Genomic DNA, 10933 nt, shown 5'->3' with positions numbered 1-10933 from the left:
TCTGCCCACCTACACGGAGGCAAGCCAGCTTTTTCCTCTGCTACGGCTGCAGTTTGGACCAATTTCACACCGTTTTGGTGTGAAAAATCCCTCCCTTTTCAACTTTCGAACCAGGGCGGGGTTTTCCTCAGGCGGCTTGTGAAGCTTTTGACTCAAAGTGCTGGGGAGAGGGATGTGACAACCCCCTCCCCAGCCCCCTGAACTTCCTGTGTGGCTTCTGTGGCACAGCTGCAATGTTGAGGCCCGAGGAAGATTGCTACAAGATAGGACTCGTTTCGCTCTTATCCATCAATCTCAAAACGCTTTGCAACAGCCTGAAAGTATCGTTATCGCCGCTTTCGAGATGTGGAAACTGGGCCATAGAGAGTGGGCCCAAGGTCACGCAGGCCAGTCAGTGCCAGGCTGGAGAAGCCGGTGCAGTTCTGACTCAGCCTAGTGCCTTGACCATTGTTTCCTTTCCATGTTGTTCTCCGGGCAAAATCTCTGATTCCGCAAACTGCATGTTTGTGTCTTCTTGTTATAGGCTTATCTTGCTGAAAGCTTTCCTGGCAGCAGCACGGCTGGGGCCAGACTATTTGTTCTTCCCTTGCAGAACAGATCCTGTGTGATGAGCAAAGCTGCTTTTCTTGTCCACAGTTGACTGTAGCAGCCGTTCTGGCCTTCCAGTTTTACAGGTTACCTAATCCCTGTTTTTACTCACCAAGCTTCTCTGTGTAAACTCGACTTCCTAGCGCACCGTTCCTGCAGTCAGCGGGGAGTCTGATTTCAGTTGGAGCAGGATTGGATCCTTTGACATTGTGACTACAACACAGATTGTGTCCCAAACGGCTTGAGGATGTTTCTTTTAAACAGGGAAAAAAAGGTCACAGGGAACTTGAAATGAGATGAGGGCTCATGAGGTGGTGCTATAAAACAGCTGTTCCAAGGAGGGGGGTGAATACCCCAGTCTGGTGGTTTGGGCTTTTCCACCCTCTGCTTCCCTGAAGTCCCACAGCGTGACAAATACTGGTCCAGGAGTAGAACGCAGCAGTCCTAGCTCCCCACCCCTGGCTCTAACCACTTGGCAACACTCCCTAAAGTTGGGAAACAGAACCCAGGTGTCCTGCTTTCCAATCCCCCGCTTTAACTGCTACAGTGCCAGGTGGCAAAGATAGAGCCGACTTTCTTTACAAAGCAAAAGAAATCATGCTTCCATCTAAGCCACCCTACAGCGATAGGCCAGAATGACGCCATCTCCGCGCCCTCAATCTGGATGGCCGTGCTTTCCAAGGTGTTTCGTAGAGCTAGACACGTCCTCTGCTGTCTGGCCACTTAACTCCTGCAGCCTCCAGCCGCTAAAAAGGCTCACTCTGCACATGACTGGAGCTGCCTGTAAAAGCCAGTTCAAAGTGTCTCTTCTGCAAACAGGATAATTGCTGTTGCAGTTACATGTTTGCGTTGCTGGCCTAGAGCCTCCCCGGTTAAACAAAACCCTGTGGGTTTAAAGCCAGCTCTGATTGATTGAATACACCACCGCAGCTAGAAAGTTCATCCCTCGGGCCTTGGCGATAGCTTACCAGGCTTCCACTCCAGCTGCTGGAACATAAATAACCCCCACGCTAGGGTAGGCCTGGTGCCATCTGCCTGCAGCAGTGCGTTAGAAACAAAGGCTGGGGCTGGCGCACCAGAGCAGATGGCAGTGGGGGAAGGCAGGGGCTTTTGCTCCCCGCCTATTACAGATCAGACCCTACCACATCCTCACTCATTTCCAGAGCAACCCAGAACCTGAGCGTGAAGGGAGCACAGGCTTGTCCAGTGTAAAGGCAGGAAGGGCAGGGATCCATTGCCAGGGGCAATGGTTTACAGGCCTAAACACAGGGACTCCAATGCTTAGACTTCCTGGACTCACAAGTCAGACTCTCAGGCAGATGCAATGAGCCGGTCAGGTTAGATAAACTGATCGGGGGGAGGGGTTAGTCAATTACACAGATCTTCAGCCCCCCAGGTACAGCCTCTCAGGGTGACTGGCGCCTGCGTTGGCTGCCTTTCAGCGGCAAAGGGCGTGTAGTTTACTGGAAGCTTTGGGGCAGAACGGGACTCTCTCTACGTACACGTTACTCTCACAACCACCGATCTGCAAAGAGCAGCGTCCAGCCAAGACGTCCTCTGCATACCTCTGCCATGCCCGGCTGATTCTAGCACGGAGCTGCCCTGGCTGAGAGGGGAGTCTTGTTACTATGCGCTCCAGGCAGGTGTGGCATGGTACGAAGTGTGCAAGGAACCAGGCTGCCAGCTGGAAACCTCACCACTGGGGGAAAATCAGACAAGCAGCTGGCAAACACCACAGAAGTGAACAACCCTCACCAGCCTCTGAGCTCCCACCTGCATCAAACTCGCCCTAATGAAGACCATTTCCAAGGGGGGAGCATTGCTCCAGTGCTCTCTGTTACACAGACACAGGCAGATCGAGCTCCTCGGATCTATTTCACTGAACACAGAGTGGGTTAAGAGGTGACTTGCTGAGTCTGGAAGTTCCTATATTTGGCAATGGGCTCTTCGGCCTAGCAGACAAAGGCATAACACAATCCAACAGCTGGGAGTTGACGCTAGACACATTCAGACTGGAAAGAAAGTGTAACTTGGTAACTGTGAGGGTAATTAACCATTGGAACAATTCCCCCGGGGTCCTGAGAGCTCCTCCAGCAGTGGCCATGTCTAAGATTGGACGGTTTGCCAGCTCTGCTCTAGGAATTAGTTTGGGGGAGTTCTCTGGCCTCTGTTATACGGGGGGGGGAGGGGGGGAGTCAGACGAGATAATCTCCATGGTCTGTTCTGGGCTTGGACTTCATTCACCTAGTGCCTGGCCGTATGACTTCCCTGCGAGGGGCTGGGCCGAAAGGGGCCTGGCGGGCGCTGACTGCAGGAGTGCAGCGCACTGAAAGGCTCTGACGCTCCAAGGAGCTGCCTCCGTGTAAACAAGGGGGGAGCAGAAATGAGCCAGGGCTTTAATCCCTCACCCCCTGGCTGCAGCACAACGCGAGACCAGATGGAGTCTCCCGGCTACAGCACTGGGTTGAACTGACGATCTAAGCCAATGGAGAGCTGGGGCAAAAGGGAATTGTAACCGTGGGCCCTTTGCAGCAGCCAGGGGGGCGGGCTGCAGACTAGCCATTGTAGTAAGGGGAGGCCCTGAGATACAAACCTTGGGATCAGAGGCCTGGTGTGAGGCCTAAGGCCTGAGCTAAAGGAATGGTCAAGACTTTGCTAACAAAGCAAAGTGAAGCTGTGAGCAGAGGCAGGCCCTGCTCACAGAAGCTGGCGAGGAAAGGGCTGAGGCTGCAAAGAGAGACAGACCTAAAAGGTCCTGGACACCGGATATCAGAACATTCACATACTTGTACACAACCCAGATAACAAGGAACAGGCTGACCCAGCCCAATGCCAGGGCCAAAAGGGGAATATGATGGATAGAGTTGTTTTGTTCGAACCAACATGTACAAGGTGAGAGGCGGCACCTTGCTGCGTAGAGGGGTTGCACCTCAATATGTCAGGAGTGATGTGTAACTTGTTTGTACCTGTGGATAAGAAAGCATCCCTGGGGCGGTGTCTTTGTCCAGCCTAGGGGGCAGTGGAAAATCCTGCCCCCGACTGAGCTGAGTCCATTGCCAGGGAGCACATATGTACTAGCTAGCAGCACCTCAGCAGCACCTTGGACTTCTATGCCAGGGAAAGCTGGAGACTGTTTCTCTTCGACAATAAACCTGGCCCAGGTGCCTTCGTACCTTACTAGAGTCTGGGGTCATTGGGGGTTCTCTCGGGGTCGGCGATCTGCGCAGAGCTGGGGCAGCACACACAGGGAACACACACACGCCGCCGATTGATATCGACATTGAACAGAGCAGAGCACCACACCGCTAGCATCTGACACCAGCCATCACCAATAAGGGGCCTGTACAGACCCGCTCTACACGTCTGCCCATCGCTGTCCATGTATGTCCGTCTGCTGGAACAGAGCGCCAAGTGCCATCACTTCCACGCACAAACAATCCCACCGACTCTACACACTGCCCCTCTCTGGAGCAGCCCCGAGGGTGCTAGGGCCGTCCCTGCGGAGAAGGGGGAGTCGCCTTGGAAGCTTTCACCAGGTCCCTGGGGGTAACAGCCAGCACTCAAGGGGAGCGAAGCTGAGGACAGCAGTAGCCGTGACTCCCCGGGCCCTGCTCTATCTACCTGGCCAGGGAGGCAGCTGCTAAACGCCGATCTCAGCGCCCCACACATGGTGGAACAACTATTAGGGTTCCCCGCCGGGTCAGTCACTTGACCCAATCTTCCCACAAGCTTTCCCCGCTCGCTGACACCAAATCCTAGAGCCCCTGGGAAAGGGTCTTCAAATAGCAAAGATGCAGCACATTACACAGACAAAACTGCACCATTTTGGTTTCTCAGTGCCTAGGTCGGAGAGCGGTGGTTTGCAGGAGGCTCTCCCAGGTGCAGGAGTGACAGGCCAGCCAGGATACATTCCACGCTGCGACCAGTCAGCACCCATCACATGCTAAGAGGGGCCGTGGTCAGCTCAGCCCTGGGATGGGAGACCTCCAAGCAAGCTGCGAGAAGGGCCTGGGGGCGCTCTCCTGACTCCGCAAGGAACCCAGCAGAGCTCCTGCTGTCTTTCAGCTACTAAAGATGCCAGGGCACATCCCCCTTGGAGCAATGCTGTCAGCTGCTTTAGACAGCTGCTACATTTCACCCCAGAGGTGGCTGCATTTCAGTGGTGCCCACGTAGCCCGTACCGACATCTCAGTGGGGTTTATAGACGTCTCATCCCTCTGTAAAGGGCTTGGATATGCTCAGATGAAAGGCAAACGGTCCATCTAGTGGCTAGTCAGAGCTTTAAAGAGCGAGTGTCAACACCAGAATATATCCGTCGGGGGCTGTACGTTTTCTTTTAATAGCTGAAAACTTTACACTGTAGTCACGGAACTAAAACGCTAGACGTACAAAGTGCAGCACTCTTCGAAAGAGCTCCTGCCGTAAAGCATTCTCCTCCTCTTTCAGTTCTCAAACCCAGACAGAACTACGCAAAAACTACTCTAGATCCCTGGGTGAGCTTCAGTTTTAGAAACAAAAATACAGCATATGAGGGAGGGAGGGAGGGAGGGGTCTCTTTGAACCCTTTGAGGACGTGTGAATGGGGTGAACAGAGAAAATGGCCGTAAGAGGCAGATGGACGTCTTGGGGTGGGGAGGCTCAGGCACGCAAGTTGCTGGTGGATGGCGAAGGGCGTGCAGGGTTGCTCAGGGCACGGGTGGATTTGCTCGCATTTGCCAGTCCAACAGCTCCAGAGGGAACTGATGAGCAGGTCTGCTCTTGCAAGGTGCTGAGCACTCTGAAGTGTGCTCAGGGACCTGGCAGGATTGCTGTCCAACCCTGGTCTCCTTTCAGCGAGCTGCTGTGCCTCGGGAGGTGACCGGAGGAGCCCTGACAACTCATAAAGCAACAGAGACGAGTTTATTTCAACCCACGACCTCAAGCAGAACACAACCCCCGCCCCGCGGGCTGCGAGGCGAAGCAGGGTCAGACGCTATCACGTTTAACTAGCGCCCCACCCCCGCAACGGGGTTTATGAGCAATTCAGCAACAACGTCTGCTGGAACTGGTGACACCTCCCCCCTTGGGATCCAGATGGGCCTAGGAACGCGCCCCCCTCTCCCTGGCAGGGTGACTGGAACAGGGATGCTCTCAAGGCCACCGCAGAGACGGTTTCCTAGAGTCCAGGTTGTGCTGCCCCCTTTTAAAGCACCAGGGCTCAGTTTACAAATCCTATTTGATTTAACCATTTCATCACCAGGCAAAGCTGCCCCAGGGCCATTCCCCCTAGGAGAGGGCTGCCAGACGGAGCAGCCTTTCTGCCAGTTCTGGGGGAGGCTCACTTCCCTGATTCTGCCTGAGCCCAGGGAAGCCCGGGAGTATCTCTAGAGAGCAGCGAGCCAGGGGACCCAAGCTTCCACACACCCCTGGGGGTGATTTCCCTACAGCCTCCATTCTGGTGTGTCCTGTCAGTGAAATGATACTGCCATAGCCAGGCGATATACTGAGTTCCTGAACTCGCAGGGCTATGGAGGGGCTTGCGCGGTGGGTACAGAGGGGCAGGTATTCGGGCAAAGATACAGGTGACGGGCAAAGGCTCTGAGGTTACTGTACCCTTCGAATCATGTGGCATTAAAGCCCTTCATCCCTGAATTCTGCTGCCTTGTGGAAGACCACGTGTGGTTGCTAGGGGTTAAGGGAAATCCAAGTCACTCGCCTGCAGGGTGGAAAGCCCATCCCTGAAAGGGGAGAGAGGTTTCCACGGGTTTCAGTTCAATTCTCTCCCTTCTCAGTTCCAGTCTCCCCAAAGGAAGGAGCAAGTCCTGCCAGTGACAGAGCCCTTCCACCTGCCAGGGGTGGTTCCGAACAGCACGGACCCATGGCGGTACGTGTGGCCCTTTAGTGTGGCATGGCTGTTATCCTCATGCTCTGCGACGCGATGGGGTACGTCACCATGGGCGTGGTGGCGTGGCTCATGGTGATACCTCCCAGCGGCTGTGCCATTGAAACTGCCACGGGCGCCACCGACACCGCCACAGGCGCCATGGAGACCGGAGGAGCCATGCCCTGTGCGATGGTCTGAGCCAGAGCAGCCGAGAGTGGGGTGATTTCAGGGTTCATGGGGGGCGCTGCGTTGGTGGGGGGTGCTGCCTGCGCTCCGGCCGGAGCCACCAAATCCTGCTGGGTGACGGGGCGCGGCTGGAGGGCCTGGCTGCTGAGCGTGGTGTGAGTCTGGGCAATGCTGTGGTTATAATTGGTGACAGTGCCCACGGTTGGGGCCAGGGTCTGCTCGGTGGCCGTGGCGGTGGAGCTGAGAGTCATGACTTTGGCCTGGTTTCGGAACTGGGCGTTCTGCTCCAGCAGCACCTCGTTGGTCGCCAGCAGGTTGTTGACCTGCTTCTTGAGGTCCTCCACGCGCTTGCGCAGCATGATGTTCTCCTCCTCCAGGAGCCGGTACTCCACCGTGCGCGGGCTGGTGAAGCTGTACTCGTAGGCTTCGAAGTGCAGCCCGTCCACCCGCCTCCGCTTCAGCACCGGGTCGTGGTCGTCGTAGCGGTCGGGGTCGTACATGACGTCGTAGGGGTCGTAGCGGCGCACGGTGGTGGCAATGCTGGGGTCCCGGGCCGCGATGACCCGGGCGTCGTACTCGTACTCCCGCTGCAAGTGCTGGAACTTGCACTTGGCTCCCCGCTGGCAGTCGCCCTTCAGGAAGTCCCTGCATATCGGCACCTCCTCCTTGCTGTTCGGCAGGTCCGCTGGGGAGAGGCCGAGCCCAGCCGCCACCTTCTGGCGCAGGCGCAGGGGCAGCTCCCCCGTCTTCTTGTAATAGTCCTCGTCCTCCTTGGTGCCGTGGATGAAGCGGCAGTTGAGGCGCACGCACTCCTTGTTCTGGAAGTCGTGGCAGAAGATGAATTCGTTCTTGCGCACACCCAGGTTGGTGACCTCGCTGATGTCGGGGTGCCGGAAGCGGCAGCGCTTGCCTCGCTTGCAGACGTTGCGTAGGAAGTCGCGGCAGATGTCGTCGGAGTTGGCGCCCGCCTCGTCACCGCTACTGCCATTGTTGTAGTTGTCACGGTCGGGCATTTTCCCACCTATGCCCTCCCCTCCTGGTGGCGCGAGCTCGGGCAACTGCAAAAGAGGAGGAGGTGGGAGTGAGAGCGGAATCCTCACTTAAAGGGAGGAACTGTTCTGGTGTAGCTGGCAGGGAAATATCTGCCCTGAGGCATTACAGCAGGGCGCCAGCCTCTGCTGTGGTTAAGGTTATGACCAGCTTTCAGGATAACGTTGCTGCAAAAGCCGCATGGCTACTCAGGCTGTCTTGAAATGTGCTGTAACCAGTATAACAAGGTCTGTGCAAAAAAAGTTGATCGTTTCTCTCAAAGTTGAGGGGTTCTGATTTTTTGGGGGGCTGGGGCCGCCTCAACTTTGAGAGAAATGATCAACTTTTTTTGCACAGACCTTGTTATACTGGTTACAGCACATGAGCCAGCTTGACACTCCGAGCTTTGCCTGGACTGAGAACCAGGCAGCTCATTGCATAGAAACCAAGAGACACAGACTCCTTCCACTACAAACTAACATCCACAACTCTAGGGGTCCAAATGCATTTAACATCCAATTGTCTTTTGACCCCACCAGACCCTTCAACAGAGACCGCCTGTTCAAAACAGCTCAGCTTTACCTGTAAGATCCAAAATCTTCAAAGTCACCCCAGGCCGGATCACAGCTAGAGGAGCTGACTTGATTTGAGATCAAAGTCCTAATAAAATTAAAAAATAATCAAAACAAGCTAGTAGTCGCCGATTTTCTATTAGTCAAGTCCAAGGCAGATGGGGCCGATCTCACAGCTCTCTATGTCACATTAGACAGGATTACTATACATATAAAATGATGGGGTCTAAATTAGCTGTTACCACTCAAGAACGAGATCTCGGAGTCACTGTGGATAGTTCTCTGAAAACATCCACTCAATGTGCAGCAGCAGTCAAAAACTAGGGGACACCAAATGAAATTAATAGGCTGCAAGTTTAAAACAAACAAAAGGAAGGGTTTTTTTTCACACAATGCACAGTCAACCTGTGGAACTCCTTGCCAGAGGATGTTGCAAAGGCCAAGACTATAACAGGGTTCAAAAAAGAACTAGCTAAATTCATGGAGGATAGGTCCATCAACGGCTATTAGCCAGGATGGCAGGGATGGTGTCCCTGACTTCTGTTTGCTAGAAGCTGGGAATGGGTGACAGGGAATGGATCACTTGATGATTCCCTGTTCTGTTCATTCCCTCTGGGGCACCTGGCATTTGCCACTGTCGGCAGACAGGATACTGGGCTGGATGGACCTTTGGTCTGACACAGTGCAGTGGTTCTTATGTTCTTAAATCAAGATGGCAGCTACTTTTATTTTAAATCACACCCGCCCAGCAGGGTGTGCGGAATCCCCTTCCTGCCACACAGCTAAGTGTCAGATACCCTGGTGTGTATCTTTACAGCACATGAGGTACAGCAGCAGGTGGGAGTTCTTGTCTGAATTCTGTCTCCTGAACTGTATACATTGGAAGGGTAGGGGAAGTCTGTCATCACACACGGTTACATCCAGAGGCAGAGAGTAAATTTTCTATGGCAGGGCCACTGTTGCATGTACAGCAGCTAGCGCAATGGGGTTGGGATTAGGGCTCTCAGAGCTACTACAATACAAATAATAAACAACATTCTACCTGGCTGACCTTGTAAATCACGGCAGTCGAGCAAAAGCTGCTTATGCGTTCATGCAAAGGCATGCAAGAGAAAGCTAATCAACCCTCAGCCTTTTTGACTAACGATGGGAACATAGGACTGGAAGGGACCTCCTGGGTCAGAGTCCAGTCCCCTGCTGTCGTATCCTATGATCCTATTCATAAAGTTACTTAAAGAAACACTGAAGGACGTGCAAAAGATTGTTACTAACTGTGCTTGTCTGGGAACCTGAGCTCGCTTGACCAGCAAAGCCTTCCTAGGCAGAGTCAACCCGCCCCCTAGAGTCCCCGTGGCAGACAGCCACCACTGCTGCGTGACCCCCACGGACAGCCCCGGCTCAGCGGCGAGTCCCAGGAGTCCTGCTGGCCCAAGGCACCGAGCAGGGCGGATCTCTGAGCCGAGCTGCCGCAACTCCGCTGGGGCTGGCCCCCCCGGGCCGCGCCGGAGCAGGTGGGTTTCTGGGGCCTGCGGCGGGGGAGGGGGGCGGACCCTGGCCAGGCCAGAGGACGGGCGGGGGGGGGGACACTCAGGAGTAACCCCCCCCCCGTGGCTTGGGCCAGAGGCCCGGGGGGGGCAGGGGCTCCGCGGAGACGGGGACCCCTTAGGCCCTGGGGGGCCGGCTGGGGGGTTAGTGAGACCCGGGTACGCCCCGGCGGAGGCGGAGGGAGGGGGAGAGTCCGTCCGCCCCCCCCCACCCACCCACCCACCCACCCACCACCACCACCACCACCCACCCACAACCCCTGCTCGGGGCGGCCTCTCGCTCACCCGCTCTCCGGCCGCGTCCTGCTCCAGCAGCCACAAAGAGCGGCCTCTTCCGCCCTCCACCGGAACTACTCTATGGTCCTTCCGGCCGCTGGCCGGATCCTCCCAGCATGCAGCGCGCGCGGCCCGTCGGGGTTACCATAGCGACAAGGCCCCGCTCCCCAATAGCTCTAACTCGGGGTGGGAGACCCCGCCCTCTTACACGGAGGTGGGCGGGGCATGACTGACGGATGACATCACAGGGAACACCATGGCACCCACCCCGGTTGTCATGGCCACCTGGGCCTGGGGGACCCGTGCACACCAGGGTGCTAGTGAAACAGGCCCTGGCCCTGCCCCCTCCACCCCAGGAAACCAGCTTGATGCCACCAGAGCTTCCTTTCCCCCTGACCCAGCCGGGTTCACCCCTCTCCTATGGCACAGCTGGTCCCTGCTCAGGGTTACACTGAACTATGTGAGGTCACCTGTAGTTGCCCTTGATGGGGGCATCTTAATCATACCCCTGGCACAGTCCCCCCACCTCCACCACAGCCTGCCCAAGACTCAGATCACACACCTGGTCATTATGCACAGGCTAAACTCTTAGGGACACGACAAGAATAATTACCTGGTCTAGCCAGAACGAAAGAGGGGCTCTGTACAGTGCCAGCCATCAGGACTAGCTGTGCTAGGAGGGGTTGGCAGATGATTAGCCATTAGCCAGTTTTCAGTGTTTATATTTTCGGCATATTCATGATTACAGCATTAACCCCTGGAAAGGAGGATAAAGCACTGAGATCTTCAGTGAAGGGTGCTATAAATTTGGAGCTCATTTCCTTCAAGTTCCAATCAAAGGGCAGGTAGCCTTTTGGGAAAGGGATTTACCCTTC

General features: G+C 55.4%; 1 protein-coding gene across 3 annotated transcripts; it reads right to left on the bottom strand.

Moving 5' to 3' along the window:
• Positions 1-4906: 4906 nt before the first annotated feature.
• On the bottom strand, positions 4907-10219 carry ZC3H10 (zinc finger CCCH-type containing 10). Of its 3 annotated transcripts, none has more exons than XM_044995527.1 (3): positions 10068-10219; positions 8249-8326; positions 4907-7695 (listed from the first exon to the last, which is right to left on the bottom strand). In XM_044995527.1, exon 3 carries the CDS (start codon positions 7648-7650, stop codon positions 6466-6468), a length of 1185 nt encoding a protein of 394 aa, XP_044851462.1. In that variant the 5' UTR covers positions 7651-7695; positions 8249-8326; positions 10068-10219; the 3' UTR covers positions 4907-6465. The 3 variants fall into 3 exon arrangements, with proteins under 3 accessions (XP_044851462.1, XP_044851463.1, XP_044851465.1); XM_044995528.1 differs by lacking the exon at positions 10068-10219 and adding an exon at positions 9281-9531; XM_044995530.1 differs by lacking the exon at positions 8249-8326 and having other exon boundaries at positions 10068-10182.
• Positions 10220-10933: the final 714 nt, after the last annotated feature.

This window comes from Mauremys mutica, chromosome 20 (assembly GCF_020497125.1).
Source record: "Mauremys mutica isolate MM-2020 ecotype Southern chromosome 20, ASM2049712v1, whole genome shotgun sequence".
In the NCBI taxonomy this organism is placed as follows: Eukaryota; Metazoa; Chordata; order Testudines; family Geoemydidae; genus Mauremys; species Mauremys mutica.
Note: the sequence above shows the minus strand (reverse complement) of the source record. Positions and strands in the feature narration are given on the sequence as shown.